At 39.5% G+C, this 22,815-nt stretch overlaps 2 protein-coding genes across 4 annotated transcripts in view; both read left to right on the top strand.

The window, feature by feature from the left end:
- The window catches only part of SMIM14 (small integral membrane protein 14), a 71,356-nt gene extending 65,112 nt beyond the window's left edge, over positions 1-6,244 (top strand). The window contains exons 4-5 of the mRNA XM_022565729.3: positions 670-812; positions 3,083-6,244. Of these exons, the coding sequence (XP_022421437.1) occupies positions 670-812; positions 3,083-3,115 (176 nt within the window). The 3' untranslated portion in view covers positions 3,116-6,244. The remainder of the gene's footprint in view (positions 1-669; positions 813-3,082) is intronic.
- A 97-nt stretch (positions 6,245-6,341) lies between these two features.
- The window catches only part of UGDH (UDP-glucose 6-dehydrogenase), a 33,208-nt gene continuing 16,734 nt past the window's right edge, over positions 6,342-22,815 (top strand). Inside the window, exons 1-4 of one of the 3 annotated variants that reach the window (XM_089911803.1) lie at positions 6,342-8,415; positions 9,073-9,246; positions 9,633-9,802; positions 17,155-17,323. In XM_089911803.1, the coding sequence (XP_089767929.1) occupies positions 17,162-17,323 (162 nt within the window). In that variant the 5' untranslated portion in view covers positions 6,342-8,415; positions 9,073-9,246; positions 9,633-9,802; positions 17,155-17,161. The other 2 variants (XM_030760194.2, XM_089911805.1) reach the window with 2 other exon arrangements.

Genomic DNA, 22,815 nt, shown 5'->3' with positions numbered 1-22,815 from the left:
CTCTTGATAAAGGCATAGACTATAATATCTAGATCTGAATCCAAATTCTTTTTGCAAAAAAGAATGCCAAATTAATATCTATTTGTTTGAGAATGTCATAAAGGGATATTAATTCATATATTATACAATGTGGATGTCCCCTTTTCCTTAAGCTGTTATTTTTTCATGCTACTTCTGTAATTAAAATGCATAATTTCCTCACCCCTAGAGTGTCTTAACCGTGTATCATGCGGTGTTAACCTGAGTTCTGTAGATCTCAGTATATCTATGGATTGGTGGCTTTGTGGGTCCATGAATCTTCTGCAATTATATGCAAAATTGTTGAATGTGTATACATGGATTCTTATAGTGGAAAGAGAGTCCTTTTTTATCAAATTCTCAAAGGATTCTGTTGCCCCAAAATATTAAGAACTACTATACTATTAAAAATCTTTATTTAATAGGCTCTGGCTTATGAGTATTTTACACCATTTACCATTTAGATTTCCTCACAGGAGGAAAGGGAAATTGAAGCTGTAATATTTAATAATTCTTAAAATTACTAATGCATTTTTTTATATAATTTTTCAAGTTGCTATTTAAACATTAGGATTTGTTTTTACATTTATCTAACAATATTATAATTTTTCTACAGTTTTTGTTGCAAATACATTTTCTGTTTGTCTTTAGTACCAGGACCCCCTAGTGATAATGGCATCAGTATTACTATGATCTTGATGGCCTGGATGGTTATTGCAGTGATCTTGTTTCTACTGAGACCTCCTAATCTAAGAGGATCCAGCCTAACTGGAAAACCAACCGGTCCTCATAATGTAAGTGTTGTGGATTAGAAATGTTTTGGGGTGGGGGGATGGGTGTGGTCTGGGAAAGGGGAGGAGTTTGTTTTGACGGAAATATCTGAATTAGCAAAAGGAAGATTTAGCTCACGGAGTAAGTTCTTCCTATGTAGTCCTAGTAAATCTTGAAACCCCAAATGGCTTAATCTTCGTGGAGTTACATTTAGAGAGAAGTACAGACCAGTAGCCCCCAAATCATTTTAAGGTGAATTCCAACCTTTACTCATGTGAGAAACATAAAAAATGATCCAGTTCATAATAATCCACAGCAGTATTTCTCAAATCTCAGTCTTCCACTACCCAGTTCTATCCACCTCACAGCTGATCCCTTGCCTCGTATGCTTCCAGCTCCCCCTCCCCAAATTCTCTTACTAGCTACAGTTCAAATGTTTCTACACACATTCTTCATTTTCTCCGCTTCTGTCCTCACTATCAAATACAACAGAGACACTGAGCCTATCTGGCTAAACCTGTTTTCCCATCCTATTTCTCTCAACTTCATTCTTCCAGTTCTGCATCACAATAGGTCAACTGAGCTGGCAAAAGGAGAGGTAGGAATCATTCATGTTGATAATCTTGATAGTCATGATTACAGCCATTTTTAGAACCTAACTGAAAGTATGATAAAGTGACCCAACAGGGAATTTTTGATAGAGCCTCCATTAAAGGATTCCTTTAATCATTTTCAGAATCAGTGTTTATATTTTTTTCTTTCCCATTTGATTTGGATTTTACGTCTAAAAATATCATGACAGATTTACTTGTTGAACACCAAATTATCCCACTAATTCCCTTCTCCAACCTAAAATAATTGCTTCTTTTCCCCAATCCTTCGTTGTTACTATTAAAAAGAAGTTTGGTTAGACCAATTGCTTATACAGGAGAAAGCAAATGTGCAGTGTTAACTGGTCAGTGCTTTGGGGTTTTTTAGGATTAAAACATTTATATATATAGCATGCTGACTTTAGTTAAGAAAGAAGGCATCATTAACACTATATAAAATGCCTTAAATTTATTTTAGGGTTTTCTTGGAGAGGAGGGTATCCATAAAACAGCTTGTATATTGTCTTGATAAAGTGCTTTCTCCTAAGCCTTTTTTCTTACTTTCTGTGCACAGTTTTATTACTTTCATATCAAAAAGCAACATCCTCAATGTTTGGAACTAAAGAAACCCAACTCAATTAGAAGCCATTCAAAAGTGACAGTCCCGTGAACCTTAGTTCATTGTAGACCAGCAGTTCTAAAAATAATAGTCCCACAGCTCTAGGAATAAGCAAGAAAACATATTGACTAATTCCAAGTAGAAAAATTCATTATCCTCAACTAGGGCCTCATATAGCATGTCAGAGTAAATAAATGGAATCTTCCTGAAGATTCCTAAAAGGTCTGCTCTTTCCTTTACAGTTCAGAAGCTTTCTATTACAAGTAACAAAAATCTGTTCAGGGGCTTCCCTGGTGGCACAGTGGTTGAGAGTCCGCCTGCCGATGCAGGGGACATGGGTTCGTGCCCCGGTCCAGGAAGATCCCACATGCCGTGGAGCGGCTGGGCCCGTGAGCCATGGCCACTGAGCCTGCGCGTCCAGAGCCTGTGCTCCCCAACGGGAGAGGCCACAACAGTGAGAGGCCCACGTACCGCAGGAAAAAAAAAAAATCTGTTCAGCCTGGTTTAAGTAATTGGCTTTATTGGTTTACACATTAAAAAATCCAGAGGTAGGATCAATGTTTAGAAAGTTTAACAGCGTCATCAAAGATCCGGGTTCTTTCCTCAGACCATTAGCTTTATTCCAAGGTGGGCTCCCTTTCTGGTCCCTATAGGGCAGCTGCCAGTTGCAACTGGTGCCACATACTTCCTCATTGACTGCCATTCTGTAGTGAGAAATATGTCTTTAGCTTCACTTTGATTGTACTGTACTTAGTCACCTTAGCAAGAGGGATGAGACTACCTTGATTGGTTTAAATATCACCTCTGGAGCTGTCAGGGAGAGCACTTTTACCTAAGTCAGTATCACTGTTAACAAAATTTTCCTTTCTTCCATGCTACAAGGAAGAAAGAGACAAACATCGGTGAATCATAGTGTTAATCTGGTGCTCCCTTGTGCAAAAACATACAAGAGGTCCAAATAAGTATATGATTTGGGATGGGAAGGTGAGGGGCATTGCTGCTCAATTCTTACTGTATGTGTTAGACCGGTTGCACTGGGAGATTTAAGAAGTCAATTTCATAATTCCTCTCTCTTTAATGCCAGGGACAGGATCCACCAGCCCCTCCTGTGGACTAACTTTGTGGATATGGGAAGTAAAAATAGTTAACACCTTGCACGACCAAATGAACGAAGATGACCAGAGTACTCTTAACCCCATTAGAACTGTTTTTTCTTTTGCATCTGCAATATGGGATGGTATTGTTTTCATGAGCTTCTAGAAATTTCACTTGCAAGCTTATTTTTGCTTCCTGTGTTATCGCCTTTCCTATATTTGAGTAAATGATACATTAAAAAGTTACATGGGGCTTTTTTGGTTATCCTAAACTTAAACATTCCATTCATTCTGTTTGTAACTGTGATCATACTTTTTGTGATAATTTCTGGCCTGATTGAAGGAAATTTGAGATCTCTACATTTAAATATTTTAAAATAGTTTTGATGGGTTTAAAGATTGTTTTTTAATAAGGTATTTATAGTTATTTGGGGTTATCTGAGATTGTATGAAAGAAAATTAGAACCACATTGTATTTACACTTAACCTTGGTAGTTTATTTGTGGATGGCAGTTTTCTCTAGTTCTTGGGACTGTGACAGCCTTTGGAATATTTTACAAGTTACAGCTGAAATCTGTATCATTCACTACAACTGGCTTATGTGGCAAAGAAAAGGAGGAAAGAAGAAATGAAGTAATTGTTTACTAAGTTTTTATTCCCATAAAAATGTCTAATATAAGAAAACTTAAACATGATTTAAATATGGTGGATGATTTACAGTCCATTATATGAAATTTGTAAGCCACTGTACACTAGCCTTACACAGTTCATGAAAGGAGGAAAAAATTTAATTCTTTCTGCATTTGCCAGGTGTAATCTATACAGTAATAATTTAAGCTATAATTTATTTTTGAAGTGGGTGCCTCTCAGGAAGCTGCTTTTCTGTTGTAAAACTTCCCTGTTAAATGAAACTATCTTAAAGCTGTATTGGGGGCCTGTTTGGTTACTGATATTTGAATCCTGTTTACTTATTTACTCTATTATTTTCTTTGAAGAAAAAATTTTGAGTCTTGTTATCTTTCTGACTTTAAACAATATTTAATGAATTCTTGATTTACTCCAAGGGAAAAGGAGGAAAATGAGAAACATCAAGGATCTTTTTTTTTCTCAACCTCTGTCTCATTCTTGTTTGGTAATAGGATGGATTGGGGTGGGGAGGAGCATTAATATAAGTAAAAATTTGAAATGTGAAACAATGTAAAAGGTTGCATTGTTTTTTTTTTCAGTTTGATAGAAAATGAATACAAATGGCATAAAAAAATTCTGCATGACCTGTGTGGTTATGGAATTTTTTCCTAGCAAGTGATTGCAGATGATTTATGGGGGCTGGAAGATATTTTGCTATCAATGTAAGGATTTTCCCCCACTAGATCAGTTTAGCTGTTAGCTGTATAGATCTGAGAAATTACCTGTATGAATTGAATAAACTTCTCTATATCATTGTACTGTTTAATAGAGTCTCTGATACAATTATGTGATGCTCATAGGGTATTTTTTCCCCTTTATTATGATTATATTCTAGGCTATAAACACTGTAACGGCTTCATTTCATTATATAATCCATTATTGACTGCTTGCATTCCTCCTGTGCATCTTGGCTTTGTCCTCAACTTCTTGAAATAATATAACCTACTCTTAATTACTTGTGTTAATTGAGAGGTATTGTAACACAGGTAAGTCAAATCCTGGATAAATGAACACCATAGATTTAAGGTTTTTTCTCTCAATATGGCCTATTGGAAGCCTTCCCAGCTCTACAGCTCTTAAAGCATTTAAAGCAGAGAGGCAGGAATGGCTTAAATGGAGCTAAATCCCTATAAGCATTCCTTTTTCTGTCCTTGCTCCTGAACTTTGAAGGCTAGCACATATGTCCTAACAATCTGCTGTCTAAGCTGCTAGAAGGCTAGTCTATGGATAAGATACTGATGTGTTCACTGAATCTGTGGCTCACAAATAATGAAGAACTGACTTTGGTTGAAGAAGTGGCTATGACATGGAAACAGAATGTGTAGCGTTAGCTAGAGACCTAGAAATCTGGGTTCTTGTTCCTAGTTCTTCATTTCTGTCACATATACTTAATTGACATTACATTAGAATATTAACGTTTTCCTATATGGACCATCTATTTAATTAGTAACAAAAGTTTTTAGTGAAGTATTAAGTCTTGGTTTTTTTGCTTGTAAAATTTCTCTGCACTCCTGACAAAGATGGTGTGCAATAGCACATAAAGTATTTCTATTAACCTAACTAGTAATTCATATTATTCTCTTTAATTCCTAAAGCTTCTACATGTGGCCTTTTTATTGAGCACACTCTTACTCATTACTTGGCTTGTAAACATTCACCTGAACTGTGGCTACTGTCATTTTTAAATAATCTGGAAAAAAGAAAGATAAAGCTTCACATTTTAATCACTTTTGGCTCTTAAACATTCCACAAATGCCATTAAGAGTTTATTTTGTTTTAGAGTTATTTAATGTTCTTTTATGCAAAATAATGTTTTTTTGCTTTCCACGTGGAAAAAGTTAACATTGGAACTGTGTATAGTAAAAGATTTTATCATGTATTTATCCAAGCACTATCCCATGGTCAGCAAGTCATATTTTAAACTACTTGGAGAAAGTTTCAGAAGTAACTATTAAATACAGCTCTTCCATGGTTACTTTTAGTGTCTTTGTGGTATGCGATATTACAGTGTTTATAGAATTATCTTTATCTTACATCTTCAAAGGAACCTCAGAAGTCTGTCACCCTGAATCAAAGTCTGTCACTCTAAATGAATATGTGCTAAAATTTGACGAGCTCAGCTTAAGACACAGAACAACAACTTGAAGGAGAAATGGAGAGATTTTAAGTTAATGGGTTAAATTTTTGTTGTTGCAATAGTAGGTTTAGTCTTAACATTATAATATTTCTAAATGAAAAGTCATATGTATTTGTTACCATGTCTGATGATTACTTTGTTAAAAGCAAAGGTGGTCATGTGATGTACCAAATGTTAATTGCTGTTTTTAAATGTTTAAATCATGCCAAACAAATCATGTCTGTGCCATCCAGGGTTTATTGTAATCTTTTACTGAGTACTTGGATTGGGATAAAGGGCTTGTACTATGCACTTTTTATTAATGAATAAATAGAAAACATTAGTAACACTCACTGTTATCTGTTTGGCTTTTGTGGGAAGAGAAGTGAGCATCTCTTGCTTAGTAAAATGTTAACATCCTTTATTAACCAGTTTCTTTGTAAGACTTTTTACCCCTAACTAAAAATTCCTAAGATGAACTTTGAGTTACAAGAAGAATATTTATGTAATAACAGTATGGGGCCAGTATTCAAAAGTAAGGATTCTAAGAATCTCTAGGAAATTAGGTTGCAATTACATTTCTTTTGTTATTCTTTTTTATCTCTTCCTAGAATACAGGTTCAATAGACATTTGCTTTGAGGGTATAATATCCAATCGTGTTAATTATTTGAGAGGACATATGTTACTCAAAAGGAGCTAGACATATAACTGTACTGAAAACACCCAAAACTGAAAGTTTGTGTTTGCTCTAGGACCTGGAATGCATCCAGATACTAAAGATCAGGGACTTACCTGGTGGTCCAGTGGGTGAGACTCTGCACTCCCAGTGCAGGGGGCCCGGGTTTGATCCCTGGTCGGGGAACTAGATCCCACACTCATGCCGCAACCAAAGAACCCACATGCCACAACTAAACATGCCGCAACGAAGATCCCACATGCCGCAACTAAGACACAGCGCAGCCAAAATAAATATTAAAAAAAAAAAGATCATTAATAACCATACACATAAAAATAGTATAGTTTTTCTGGTATGATTATGATGTCAATGTCTGTGTGATACTTAAGTGTTAAAATAGCAAAATTTGTGAAATATATAACTTCCTGGAGATAGTGACAAAGTCTCAATCTAAACTTTGTCACTGTATGTCAGTGCATATCTGAATCCCCAGCAAAACTGTTTTCATTAAATGACTCTGCAATACTAGTTTTCCACCCAGAAAATGGAATTCTAATAAGTTTTTGATCCCTGCCATTTCATCTGATAGTTTTCTCAACTCAGAATCTCAATTTATAAAATTGGTTCTCCCCCACCCCCCAAAATGTTCTGTAAACACCAACCATGATTATCTCCCATGTTTAGGTTTTTTAAAAACTGGAGTTATCAATGTGATTTTTCCTCACAAGGAACTTAACCCTACATATTTTTTCTCAAACAAATTGATTACGTTTGTTCAATAAACATTTCAACAAGTGTTTATTTTTATTGCTTAACTGTTTATGCTTTAAAATGGGTGTTATTCAGGACTAGATTATAGAAACCATTTTAAGCCGTCAGATGCTAAATTGAGATGTCTGTTGATAGGGAGGAGGGAGATGTCTGGAGGCAGGGAAAATGTAGGGATGCACAACAATACGTGTAGTTTTAAGAATAAAGCACCTTTCATATCAAGTAAGACTTATTATTCCCTTAAAAACTCTGCTTATTTTTAGAAAATTTAGGAATCAGAAAAAAGTTATTTATAATCCTTGTGATGCCAGAGGTCTGACCTCTTAGATATATGGTCCTACACCCTACACTGCTCATAAGCTAAACTCAGGCTATGTCTTGATAATGAAAGGATTTAAACTGCATTGTTTCTATTCACTTTGAAAAACTGAGCAGAATTAAAGAACATAGCAGACTCAGCATTGTGGAAAAATCTGTGTTGTTTTTAAAGAAATGTATCTGTTAATATAGTCACTCATTAATTCAGTGACAAAGAAAGAGATGCTTTTATAATACATACAAAAGGCATTACCCTAGACTGAATGCAGCTTTCCCTGACTAATTAGTATGTAAACATTAAACTTTGGAAGTCTGGATGTCATAAAGGGGATTCCTTACAATCCAGTAAGTACAATTTTGTGGTTAAAACATACAGGACGGGGACTTCCCTGGCAGTAAAGTGTTTTATTAACACCAAGTCATGACTGTGCTTTCTTTCTTTAAATTTGACGTTTAAGATGACCTTGGAGTGGGGAAACAGGAACAGAACTGCTCTCACTAAAAGTGGGAGACTCCGTACGTTAATTTCACTTCCTCTTAGGCGGCACTTACATCTTGCATGCTCTCTGCTATATATCATGCACAGACATCTCAGATCCCGAATTTGGCAGTAGTATTTGGAAAATGTGCCTGGAGGGCCGTCCCACTTCTCTACCCAGGGATCAGGACGGGGATCACTAACTGGTCCAGTCATGACGGGACTCAGCATCCTTTTGACGTGAGGCGCCTCCTTCCCAGAAGCGGCGGGTCGGAGGTAATGACTAAACCCTCGGCCGCAGGCCCGGAGGGTGCGGCGGACCCATGGGACCGGAAGGCGTGGGAGTGGAGTAAGCCGCTGGCCACGTCTGATCCACAGAGTCTAGGGGGCCGAAAGACGAGGCAGGCCCTCTAGGCTGCTGGGGAGACCGGAAAGGGGGCCTGGACCTTCCGGTCCCCCTGGGCCGCAGCCCCAGAGTATGGCTGACCTGGCGCGCACGCGGCACCACCTCAGCGCTGTGAGGCAGGATGGGGACCCAGGGAGGGAAGCGGGGGCCAGACGGCAAGAGCGGGCTCTAGACTATCGGGAAACTAGACCCTGACCTAGCCGTAACCGGGAGGCTAGCCCTCGGTCCTTGGCCGACCTGCGGCGCAGACAGCTCAGCCCAGCGCCGCTCGCGGCAGGGGCGGGGCCGCTGAGCTGGCCCGAGCGGATTTGCCCAGGCTCGGCCGGGGGGTGGGGTCTGCCCCCTCCCAGCGACGACTAGTCACGCCCCCGTATCCACCGCCCCTGGGCCCCGCAGGAAATAGGGGCGGGCCCCGGCCTACAGTGGCGGGAGGGGGAGCAGGGATGCAGCGGAGGGCCAAGTCCGGGAGGGCTTGGCTGCGGGGGAATGAAGCCTCCGCCTTCTCGGGTGGAAACCTTTAAATACAGGCTCGGGCCCGGGACTCGGGGTGCGGCGCTTGGCAGCCCGAGAGGGGTGTTCGGTGAGGGGAGATCAGACGGAGCAGGACGCGAGTGCTGAAGCTGCGGCTGCGCGGCCCAGAGCGAGGAGCTGTCCGAGCGGTCGGGGTTGGAGCGGTTACCACTCTCTGTGCCTGGAAGTGGGTAAGCGCTTTTCCCGGGCTGGCTCCGCCACCCCGTGGGGATGCTCCCGGGTCCCGGCGGGATGTGGAAGGAGACGGGCGGGGTGTGCGCGCTGCTTTTAGTCGCTCCCTGCGCTCGGTCCCAGGCTCCCAGTGTCACGACCCCCCGTCTCCTCTTTTGGGCTCTGGGCGGGAATAGTCTTTTGGGTCTGCTGCCCTGGAAGAGGGAGAGCTTGGGCTCAAGACTCGCGAGTCTTCCAACCGCTTCTCTTTCTGCTTTTCCCCACTTTCCGACTTAAATGAGATTTCCCTGGCGCCTCTGAAAGCCGAACGTCCACCAAAGGAAGTGGTCCTCTGGTCAGGGACCCCATTTTGGTCTCAGAATCATAGTCTTTTGTTTGTGTTTAGAATCTGCTCACGTGGAGGGCTGCTGATTTCCTCACGTCGCTCGTCTCTCTTCTTAAGAAACTAAAGAGAAAACGAACCAGAGAGCCCTTCTGAAGGCGAAATCCTAAGACATTGATTCTGTCGTGACATCTGTATGGACTGTCCTGGAATCCATTGTTGGCCGCCACACTGTATAATGGCTTTATTTCATATTAGGGAAGGCCTTTCTTGGGTGCTTCAGGAGATTGCGTTTGTGTGAGACCTTGAAAAATTATGCCTCTTTATATATAGGAAAATAATTGAGTAAGGTCGAGAATTCTGGTATATAGAAAAGAGGGATTCACTGGTAGGGAACTTTTCAGGGATATACAGAGGAGTAGCTGTTCATTGACTGCCTGCCCTCAAAGACACAGTGAGTCTTTGAGTTTCTTCAAATCCCCTATGAAATGGACAACAGTAGTCTGGTCTGTTTCTTGGGGGATGCGGGGAGCGGGGGGTGGTTCTAGAAATGAAAGAGGTTACTGTCTGCTCTGATATGTGCTTGTTAGTGCCCAGCATCTAGTTTAAGGTAAGGGATAGACAACCCTTATTGAAAGGATCTCATTTCTTCTCCTATTGCTGTACTACTCCTTTCTCCAACATAAAATCTGTAACCAATAAGCATACTCCATCTTCTCTCTTGCTATTTCCACAGCTTTACATGATACCCTTTAGATATGAGGTTAACAGTCTTTCTCACTGATTAAATATTTTTCCCGGGGCAGGCATCTGTTAGTATTTAATTTTTGGAAATATCTAAGATGATATGTGAAGTTGATGTATCCATCTGTAACGTCCATTGCCTTAGATACTGGGTATACTGAAGAGGGGTGGAGGTGGAGGGATTATATTCAGTTTAGATTGTAATAGGAGCTTTGCTATTTGTTAGCCGCATCTTTTAGGCTGAAATACTGATCTGAATTTGTAAAATTTTAGATGAAAAGTAGTTTTGGAATGGCCTGGTTTGCTGTGACTTTCCCAAAATACAGAGGTAAAAACTCATTTCAAACTGACTCATTCAGTAAGTAGACATTCTCATTTCCCTGACAGCACAGTAGAGGGTCAGAAGGTAAATAAAAGTAGAAATAGAAAATGGAATCAGAAGATATCCGTGTCAGGCAAAGTATATCACTAACACTGTATCAAGCTCCGTATTAAAGCTTATTGAAGATTTTGTTGAAACTTCCAAGTGGTAATTTATTTGGACTTGCACAGATTGTACATCTAGCTTCTTCAGTAATTTTCCCATTGTCATCTGCGAGCCATACTTCATACTTCATGTGAAAGAGCAACGCAGGGATACCCTAAAACACATGCAGTTCTATAATACAAACCCACCTGCCATCAATAGTTTACCCCAGCTGCCGTCTGAAAGGCAAGCTGAATATGGTGTGGCAACCAAGGTAGATAAGCAGTAGCTCTGAGAAGACATGCTGAAGTTCTACCTAAAGAAGAAAGATTGATAGGATTGTGGACAGTCTGCAAAAATACTCTGATCGAGCATCTGACATAAAGATGTTCAAATACCAGTCTTCATCTCAAAAAGATGGGCCCTTATTGAGTTACTCATTCAATTAATATTTATTGAGAGCCTACTGTTCTAGGTGCTGAGGTGAACAGCAGCAGAGAAGCGTTAGCCTGGGAGTGCCTTATAAAACTCTTGAGCCCAAGAGTTCATCATGGGCTCAACCCATGTTCTGGTTCAACCATGTTCTGGTTGAGACTGAGGGCATAGACTGCCCTTATAACCTCTTGGCTATGGTAACACCACAAGATCCTCTGGTCCAAAAATCCGTTGAGATTTCACTTTTTAGGTATTCCAGATATACTGGTTTTGATTAGAGAGGCCACCTATCCAGTAAGGGGTTACTGTTAGTGGTAGTCCAGGTTCATGACAGTTCAGGACTTGATCTTCAGCCTTGCAGATCTGGAAGGTTGATTTTTTTTTTCCTCCCACAAGCCTAAGGGTTAATGAGGCTCTAGGTAATTTATGATGACTAAGCTCATAAGAGACTGATGGATACTCTAGAATGGAAACTTGCTATTACAGTAGGGAAACTTTATTCCAGTGTCTGGAATACTTATGTCTCAAATCCAGGCCATCCCTTTCTAGTATTATGATTCCTGGCAATCTGAACTCGTAAGGCATAGTGGAATCAGAACAAAGAATTTGGGGGGAATATGCCATCCAAGCATTGGGAAAGCTTTTTTCTTGCCCCACCTCTCTGAAACCAGAACACTTCTTACTTCCAGATTCTGTGTCACTCTTTAGAAGTGCTGAAATAAACACTGTGTCATTCTTATTCATATTCTTTTTTTTTTAATTAATTTATTTTTGGCTGCGTTGGGTCTTTGTTGCTATGCGTGGGCTTTCTCTAGTTGCGGCGAGCAGGGGCTACTCTTTCATTGCGGTGCGTGGGCTTCTCATTGCGGTGTCGTCTCTTGTTGCAGAGCACGGGCTCTAGGCGCGTGGGCTTCAGTAGTTGTGGCACAGGGGCTCAGTAGTTGTGGCTCACGGGCTCTAGAGCGCAGGCTCAGTAGTTGTGGCGCATGGGCTTAGTTGCTCCGCGGCATGTGGGATCTTCCCGGACCAGGGCTCAAACCTGTGTCTCCTGCGTTGGCTGGCAGATTCTTAACCACTGTGCCACCAGGGAAGCCCATCATTCTTATTCTTTTTTTTTTTTTTTAAAGATTTTTTCCATCATTCTTATTCTTTTCTTTTTTTTTACATTTTTATTGGAGTATAATTGCTTTACAGTGGTGTGTTAGTTTCTGCTTTATAACAAAGTGAATCAGTTATACATATACATGTGTTCCCATATCTCTTCCCTCTTGCGTCTCCCTCCCTCCCACCCTCCCTATCCCACCCCTCTAGGTGGTCACAAAGCACCAAGCTGATCTCCCTGTGCTATGTGGCTGCTTCCCACTAGCTATCTATTTTACGTTTGGTAGTGTATATATGTCCATGCCACTCTCTCGCTTTGTCACAGCTTACCCTTCCCCCTCCCCATATCCTCAAGTCCATTCTCTAGTAGGTCTGTGTCTTTATTCCTGTCTTACCCCTAGGTTCTTCATGACATTTTTTTTTCCTTAAATTCCATATATATGTATTAGCATACGGTATTTGTCTTTCTCTTTCTGACTTACTTCACTCTGTATGACAGACTCTAGGTCCATCCACCTCATTACAAAGAGCTCAATTTCGTTTCTTTTTATGGCTGAGTAATATTCCATTGTATATATGTGCCACATCTTCTTTATCCATTCATCCGATGATGGACACTTAGGTTGTTTCCATCTCTGGGCTCTTGTAAATAGAGCTGCAATGAACATTTTGGTACATGACTCTTTTTGAATTATGGTTTTCTCAGGGTATATGCCCAGTAGTGGGATTGCTGGGTCATATGGTAGTTCTATTTGTAGTTTTTTAAGGAACCTCCGTACTGTTCTCCATAGTGGCTGTACCAATTCACATTCACACCAGCAGTGCAAGAGTGTTCCCTTTTCTCCACACTCTCTCAGCATTATTGTTTCTAGATTTTTTGATGATGGCCATTCTGACTGGTGTGAGATGATATCTCATTGTAGTTTTGATTTGCATTTCTCTAATGATTAAAGATGTTGAACATTCTTTCATGTGTTTGTTGGCAGTCTGTATATCTTCTTTGGAGAAATGTCTATTTAGGTCTTCTGCCCATTTTTGGATTGGGTTGTTTGTTTTTTTGTTATTGAGCTGCATGAGCTCCTTATAAATTTTGGAGATTAATCCTTTGTCAGTTGCTTCATTTACAAATGTTTTCTCCCATTCTGAGGATTGTCTTTTGGTCTTGTTTATGGTTTCCTTTGCTGTGCAAAAGCTTTGAAGTTTCATTAGGTCCCATTTGTTTATTTTTGTTTTTATTTCCATTTCTCTAGGAGGTGGGTCAAAAAGGATCTTGCTGTGATTTATGTCATAGAGTGTTCTGCCTATGTTTTCCTCTAAGAGTCATCATTCTTATTCTTAATGCCCCTTTTCCAGGCTCCAAGCTGATCGTTCCCTTTGCCCCCTCCCCCTTTTTTTTCTTCAGTGGAGTTTATTAGATTTTAGCTAATATATTAATGACTTGATTGTTATGGTTACTTTCAGCTGTGTTACCTTAAGTTATTAAATTATAGCCTCATGGATTTTTATGGTCATACTTTCCTGAAAGGGGCATTCAAGACCCACTTCCAATTCATTTCTACCCTGAGACAATTTTTACCTCTCACTACTTCTTAACACCCACGTTTTTGTGCAACTAGGCAGATATCACTTCTTTGGACTCATTTCTTTCTTTTTTTTAAAATTAATTTATTTTATTTTTGGCTGTGTTGGGTCTTCGTTGCTCTATGTGGGCTTTTCTCTAGTTGCGGCGAGCGGGGGCTACCCTTTGTTGTGGTGCGCAGGCTTCACTAGTTGCGGCGTATGGGCTCAGTAGTTGTGGCTCACGGGCTCTAGAGTGCAGGCTCAGTAGTTGTGGCGCACAGGCTTAGTTGCTCTGTGGCATGTGGGATCTTTCCGCACCAGGGCTTGAACCCGTGTCCCCTGCATTGGCAGGCGGATTCTTAACCACTGCACCACCAGAGAAGCCCTGGACTCATTTCTGTATATAAGTCCTTATTTATTTCCTTCCTGTCATCTGGAATGCCCTCCCCACTTGTCTTTCCTTTTAAATCCTACTCATTCTTTAGGTCAAGCTTAGATTTTACATTTGCCTTGATATAGATACTTTCTTATTTTGATTTTTGCCCCCTCTGGACTTTAACCCTCACTTTGTCATTTAATTGATTATACTGCCTTGTGTAATTTAACCATGTTACCTGGATGCAACTAACTCCATTTTATCTTTTAAGTCAGTTTAAAAGTCACCTTCTCAGAGAGTCCTTCTTTAACTACCCTCAATAAAATAGTCCTTTCCCCATATACAGTCTTTCTCTTTTAGCTACATGTTTATTTCCTTTTTGTGGAATTTACCACAACTGCCATTATTTGGTTTGTGTGCTTTCCTACTAGAATATAACTATGTAAAGGTAGGAGCTGTATCTGTCATGTTCACTATTGTATCTATAGTACATAGAACAATAGTGGCTGTTACATAGTGGGGTCTTTAATAAGCATTTTTCAATTGAATTATTTGCTGAATAAATTGTTAAGTACTTGAGTGTCAGGACCTATATTATTCTATGGCCAAATTCTCTGCTGTGCCCACACAGTAAATCCTTAAATTGGGAATATTAATTTTTCATGAATGAGAAGAAGGAAATAAGCCTGAAGCAAGTTGAAGCAATTTTTCTGAAACCAGATGCCAAGACTTTTCTGCTGTAGAGGTGGGGACAGCAGCAGTGAGTGCTGGAGACAGATCTTTGGTAAGCCTGCTCCAGGCCAGCTGTCCCTCCCACAGGTGGGAGCTTTTCAGAACATCCGGCTCAGTCTTAGCCACTTAGCAATCCCAGTGCAGTCTATCTCCCCATGCATTCTCCTCATGTATAGGGCACTTGAGGCCTGGAGAGTGTGAAGGGCAGAACTGAAAAGCAGAAGGGTGAAGAAAGATATATGGTTGCTAAACGTAAATTTTTCTAGGCTCAGTGTTTTTGCTAAGGTGAATCTTGGAATACTGATAAAGAGGTTGCTTGTAGAAGCAAAGTAGAGGGTAGCAAAGTAGATGTGGATGGAGTAGGTGTGTGGCTTCTGAGTGTTTACCTTGTTATAGAGATTTAATGAAATTTTTTTGGCCGCACGGCCTGGCTTGTGGGACCTTAGTTCCTTGACCAGGTATCGAACCTGGGCCCATGGCAGTGAAAGCGCTGAGTCTTAACCACTGGACCGCCAGGGAATTCCCCAGATTTAATGTTTGAATCATATGAATTATTACCTATTCAAAATAAAAATACATTTAAAATATTTCTTTGTATGTATATTGCCAAGAATATTTCTTTCTTTTGGGGAATCATTAGATTCCAAATTCTGTTCATATTTACTGGTTTACTAAAATTCCGTTTCTTTTAGGTTATTAAAAAGTCATTAGAGGGGGGCTTCCCTGGTGGCGCAGTGGTTGAGAGTACGCCTGCCGATGCAGGGGATGCGGGTTCGTGCCCCGTCCCGGGAAGATCCCACATGCCGCGGAGCGGCTGGGTCCGTGAGCCATGGCCGCTGAGCCTGCGTGTCCGGAGCCTGTGCTCCGCAACGGAAGAGGCCACAACAGTGAGAGTCCCGCGTACCGCAGGGAATTCCCTGGCGGTCTAGTGATTAAGACTCCGCTATTCCACTGCCGGTGGGGGTGGGGTGGGGAGGTGCGGCTGGTTTTCGACTCCTGATCTCGATCCCTCGTCGTGGACCTAGGATCCCACAAGCCATGTGGCCAAAAAAAAAAGTCATTAGAGATCAGACTCTATGAGTTGATATCTGCTAATCATAACTACTAAAGATCAATTTATAAGCCAGATTACTTGCTTATTAACACAGACCAGGATTCTTGTTTGGGTTGTCAGCTCATTCTCTTCCAGTTGGGAAGTCTTACCCAGAGAACCAACCAAGATTAGAGCGTTGTTTGATTAATACAGATTCAGACCAAAGGGAATTGGGTTGTCTTAATTATGTGCTTTGTGTATCTTTTTTCATAATAGGGATATACTTGCCAGGCATTGTAATTAGATCAGCCTTCCAGAGTACCTTCTCTGATCCATGCAGGAATATACTAACAAATGCTTAAACTCTCTAGGACAAAAGTTCTAAGAATCTTATCAGTTTGATCATTCTCATTACTGAATAAACTGAAATTCTTACTTATAACTCAGTCCCTTGTCATTTTGATTCGAGTGAATCAATTCACTGGTTTTTGAAAAACCCATCAAAATCTGTGTAACAGCTTTGCTAACTACAGAAATCACTTTCTTTTAACCATCTCCTGGTTTCTGATTAAAGTTGAAATAGAGTTTAAGATCATCGTCCAGTACCTAAAAATGAATTGCTGAAACCAAATTGTGCAGGGAATATAATCTCAGAGGCCAATTCTGGACTTAGGAGCTAATCTTAATATCTGTCATTTTAGTCTAAACCTGTTGTAAGGCTGACCTTTGTACACCAGCATTTAGTTAAGCAAGAATTGCACTGGTGTGTTCACCCTTGAATTTTCCCTCAGCAATCAAAGTTACCCTAGAGTGTTAGAAGATTAAGTAAGGTTTTATTTTGCTTCTTGACTTTCTATATTAGTTCATTATAATCTTTGTGACACTTCTTTAGTAATATCAGTTACTATAATTTTTTCCATATTTCATGCTGGTACAGCTGAGAACAGGCTAGGTCATCCAACTGGAACATTATTTTTTTATTATCATTGTCTTCATAATTCTTAATGAGTGTGAATGTAGGAAATCTTTCCAGTATCTGTCACCTTGACAGTTTTTATAAAGGGTGATGAATGTGCAGTGTGATTTCTTTGAATTTTCTGTTCTCAATAGTTGGACGGTCTTACTCTTTCCCTTCTAGTACAATCATGTTTGAAATTAAGAAGATCTGCTGCATCGGTGCAGGCTATGTTGGAGGACCCACATGTAGTGTCATTGCTCATATGTGCCCTGAAATCAGGGTAACGGTTGTTGATGTCAATGAATCAAGAATCAATGCATGGAACTCTCCTACACTTCCTATTTATGAGGTAAACCGATGCTTTGTTCTTATGCTCTTTGTTTTCTTACTCTTTTTGCTAAGTAATTTACTTTTAATATAAAATTCTATGACTTCAACTGATAAGAAATTAAATGAAAAAACATAAATACACAATGTTATGGACATTACAATTATGTCAAATATGCCCAGAGAAAATGCCTAGAAAAAAGTATATTGAATATTAATAATGGTTATATTAGTGAAGTGAGATTATGGGTAATTTTCTTATCTTCTCTATTTTCTAATTTTGTTTGTTAGTATGGTTACCATATGGTAATAGTACAATTAAAAACTGACATCTGGGGCTTCCCTGGTGGCGCAGTGGTCGAGAGTCCGCCTGCCGATGCAGGGGACACGGGTTTGTGCCCCGGTCCGGGAAGATCCCACGTGCCGCGGAGCAGCTGGTCCCGTGAGCCATGGCCGCTGAGCCTGCGCGTCTGGAGCCTGTGCTCCGCAATGGAGAGGCCACAGCAGTGAGAGGCCCGCGTACCGCAAAAAAAAAAAAAAAAAAAAAAGTGACTTCTGTAAAAATTAAAAAACTGTGGATGTTTATAATATTAATTCATGTAAGTATTATATTTTGGGGTGATTGTATTTATATCAGGTAAACCTTGGATGAATAAATGGTGTCTTTCATATTCAGTGTTTAGTATCACAAATTTGTTTAAATTCGAATTTCAAAATTTCTGTGAATTTAGAGAACTCATAGTTAGGAAAATATGCCTCTATTTTATTAAGCAGGGTTCCATTTTTAAAAATTTTCACTGTAAAATGAGTTCATTATATTATGCTTTTGACATACAGAGAAGCACTTGAAAATTTGAGGGTAGCATTTTCTCTCTAACATTAATATAGTCTTTTCTCTTTTTTTTCTGAAAAGTTTTATTATCAACTCTTATCAACCATAGTCTTTAACTGATCTTTAGAAGAGGAAGTCTCTGTAAGATAAATCTGCCTGCTATTTACAGACCTATGAATAGAAATCCATGAAAAAATACCCATAGATTAGTAGCCACTTATCACAGATTAACCAATATCTGAATCAGGTTTAGAATTAAAAAAAAAAAAAGCCCTGTGTGTGTGTGGTAGCTTGTTTGTGCTTTACCCTTTCTTCCTCTACCAGATTAACTTCCCATAATAGTTAAATACCTCAGTGTTATAGCATTTCTTTTCCTGTTATATAAACATAACATTACTACTATATTAGGTCTTGAGGAATTTTTAAAAACATTTTAAAAAACATTTTGGAAAGATAACTTGATTAAGAGCTTTATAATTCTGATATCCATAAAAGGGCTGCAAGTCATCTGAAACCTTGTGAGCCGTATTTATATCCAGTCATTCAGTAATTAATTATGTCAGCAGTATACTCTGCTTTTCAAACACAAAATGTACCAGAATGGCTAAAATTATCACTACTGCTAATACCAAGTGCTGACAAGGATTTAGGGCAACTGGAATTTTATACACTGCTGGTCAGAGCATAAATTGGTATAGCCATTTTGCAAAACTGTGCAGCAGTATTTACTAAAGCTGAAAATATGCATATCTGACCCAGAAATTCCACCTGTAGGTGTATATCCAACAGAAAGGCATACATTTATGCGCCAAAAGACAGGTATTAACAGTGCAATTCATAATGACCCCAGATGGGAAACAACCTAGATGTTAATTAGCAATAGAATGGATACATAAATTGTAGTATAATCCTGCAGTAAAATACTATACTGTATTTAAAATCCATGGAAAAAAAAAAAAAAAAAAAAAAAAAAAAAAAAAAAAATCCATGGAACTACTCCTGCATGCAAGCATATGTTTAAATTCTCACAAAAGTAATGTGTTGTCAGACACAAAGTAGTCCATGCTATATAATCCCATTTGTATAAAGTTCAAATATAGGCAAACTAATTTCTGGTGATAGTATTCATCATGATGGTAGTTTGAGGGGTTGTAGAGACTAGGAGAGGGCATACTGCAGGCTCTGATTTACTGTTTAAGGTTTTTGGGGGTTTTTTTGGCTATGCTGTGCAGCTTGTGGGATCTCAGTTCCCCAGCCAGGGATTGAATCCAGGCCTTGGCAGTGAAAGCCCAGAATTTTAACCACTAGCCAGCAGGGAACTCCCTGTTAATGTTCTTTTAATTCTTGTATGGATAATGGTTACACAAGTGTGTTCACGTGCGAAAATTGAGCTATACACTTTTCTATACTAAAATATATGCACTTTTCTGTATTTTTGTTTTACTTCAATAAAAATTTTACATAAAAACAAAATAAAAAGGTTATCTTGAGCTAGAAAAAAGTATAAACTATAATATATTGGATTTAGATGTTTTTCTTGGAGAAAACAAAAAAATTAGTTGGCCAGGCACATTCCCTGGCCAGATTCTTATTATTAGTACTATTTCTATTATTTGAAATCTGAAACTCTTTCCTAAGACTTCAGTGCTTTAAATTAAAAATAGTGTGTTTGGACTTCCCTGGTGGCACAGTGGTTGAGGATCTGCCTGCCACTGCAGGGGACATGGGTTCGAGTCCTGATCCGGGAAGATCCCACATGCTGCGGAGCAACTAAGCCTGTGCGCCACACTACTGAGCCTGCGCTCTAGAGCCTGCGAGCCACAACTACTGAAGCCCTAATGCCACAACTACTGAGCCGATGTGCCACAACTACTGAAGCCCATGAGCCTAGAGCCCATGCTCTGCAACAAGAGAAGCCACCACAATAAGAAGCCCGCGCACTGCAGCGAAGAGTAGCCCCCGCTCAAGGCAATTAGAGAAAGCCTGCACGCAGCAACAAAGACCCCAACGTAGCCATAAATAAATAAATAAATGGGAAAAAAATAAAAATAGCGTGTTCTACAGATATAGAAAACAAACCTGTGGCTACTAAAGGGGAGAGGGAAGGGAGGAGGGACAAATTAGGGGTAAGGGGTTAACAGGTACAAACTACTGTATATAAAATAGATAAGCAACAAGGATATACTGTATAGCACAGGGAATTTTACCCATCATCTTGTAATAACCTATAATGGAGTACAGTCTGCAAAAATACTGAGTCACTATGCTATAGACCTGAAACTAACACAATGTTGTAAATCAACTATACTTCAATAAAAATAAATAAAAACCAAAAAACCCCAAATAAAAACAGCAGTAAGCCACAAAAGAAGTGAGATGATCTGAATTTGCCATGTTATACTCTTGTTACTTATTTATTTATTTATTTATTTTGCGGTACGCGGGCCTCTCACTGCTGTGGCCTCTCCTGTTGTGGAGCACAGGCTCCGGACGCGCAGGCTCAGCGGCCATGGCTCACGGGCCCAGCCACTCCACGGCATGTGGGATCTTCCCGGACCGGGGCACGAACCTGCGTCCCCTGCATCGGCAGGCGGACTCTCAACCACTGCGCCACCAGGGAAGCCCTCTTGTTACTTTTTTAAAAATTAAAAGTTAAATTCCTCCAAAAAAGAAAATAGTGTGTTCTACATTGATATTGAATCCAGTTGGGATATATAGTTATATTAAAAGAGCTAAGGTCTAAGATGATTTTTTTTCCACATCTTACTTGTTTTTCTCAATAACCTAGCTTTTATAAACAAAGAAACAAAAGTATTTCTTGTTGTTTCACAGTTTTATTTCATGAATAAATTTTTTCTTCTTTAAATCTCTTTAAATAGAATATAAAAGATTTCAAAGTCTAGCTAGCACTGTGCTCAGTAGAAGCAACTTCTGAGTTCTCAGAACTCTAATGTCCCATAATTGTATTGGCTTTATTTAATGATTGTAATTATTTGGTCTTTAAAGTCTTATTTTTATCTCATTTTTAATCTGTCTACTCCACAAAATTAGATGATGACAACGGAAGCAGCTATTTTAGTTCTGCACTATTTAGTTGTAGCCTGCAAAGGAAATGGAATCTTTTAAAAAAAAAACAACCCAGCTCACTTTGGAGGTTAAAAACATGGCACTGCTACTTTAAAATTCTAGAAGGAATCTTTTTAACAAGTAGAATGATTTTCCTCTTAGCAAGTAAATGACTTTAGGCTTATAATTTTCATGTGTCTTTCTTACACATCAGTTGTTAAAAGACACCTGCTTAAGAAATTTATAAATCAGAAGAAAATAAATGATTTCTGTCCCAATTATCCATTTTCAAAGATACGTTAGGACTTTGTTCCATTTTTTGTTTATTTTATGTTGTAAAACTATTCCTGCACATTTCCTTGGCCATATAGGAGATGTAAAATGTTATGTGAAATGTCAAACAGGAAGAACTATAAAAGAAGAAAAACAAAGGGCAGGTTTAACCGGAATTCATGCTGCTTTCTGAATTCCTTTATTGAGTAGCTTATAGATATTGTTACTACTTGTGATTTTATACTGATCTACCTCGGACAAGGCAAAGAAATATTTTTATTTCCAGAGAAACCTTAGATACCTTTGCAGTCAACCTCCTCCTTAAATTTGTATTCTATTATGCATTAAAAAACACACAAACAAGGGACTTCCCTGGCGGTGCAGTGGTTAAGAATCCGCCTGCCAATGCAGGGGACACGGGTTCGAGCCCTGGTCCGGGAAGATCCCACATGCTGGGGAGCAACTAAGCCCATGCACCACAACTACTGAGCCTGTGGAGCCCATGAGCCACAACTACTGAAGGCCGCGTGCCACAACTACTGAAGGCCGTGTGCCACAACTACTAAAGCCCGTGCACCTATAGCCCATGCTCCGCAACAAGAGAAGCCACTGCAGTGAGAAGCCCGCGCACCGCAACAAAGAGTAGCCCCCGCTCGCTGTAACTAGAGAAAGCCAGCAAGCAGCAATGAAGATCCAATGCAGCCAAATAAATACATACATACATACATACATAAAATTAAAAAAAAATACACAACCAAGCAGATATTTGTTTTCAATGATATTATAAAAATCTATGGCACTGATTTTTCATTGTAAATACCAATTTTTCATATCAGAGAGTCTCTTTTGGTGACTAATGTTTAACTCCCGGTTACTGATAAAGAAAAGATAACTAATATGTAATTATAATATTTAATGAACTTTTGAGTACACACCCTCCTTGATAGTTGTTCCACCCTCACTCCATTCAGTCCGAAACTCACTAGACTAATTGGAGAAATTGTTTGTTTGGCCTTACCCCGCGGCTTCTGGTATATGACCAAGGAATTCCCAAGATAAATATTTAGAAGGAAAAATGATCAGACTTGATTGTTGATTCAAGAAGGATGAAGTAGAGGAAGGAATCTAGAATGATATTCAAGAATTCAGGGCTGGGGAATTCCCTGGCAGTCCAGTGGTTAGGACTTAGCACCTTCACTGCCATGGCCTGGGTTCAGACCCTGGTCAGGGAACTAAGATCCCACAAGCCGTGCAGCATGGCCAAAAAAAAAGAAATTCAGGGCTGAAGACATAAATTTAAGATTATTCAGGAAGTTAAAAAAATAAATTATGCAGGCAGTAGT

This window comes from Delphinapterus leucas, chromosome 5 (assembly GCF_059928025.1).
Source record: "Delphinapterus leucas isolate spDelLeu-1000000601 "Yukka" chromosome 5, BTC_Dleu_Yukka2, whole genome shotgun sequence".
Taxonomy (NCBI): domain Eukaryota; kingdom Metazoa; phylum Chordata; class Mammalia; order Artiodactyla; family Monodontidae; genus Delphinapterus; species Delphinapterus leucas.
The sequence above is the reverse complement of the archived record's forward strand: the minus strand, read 5'-3'. Positions and strand labels throughout refer to the sequence as shown.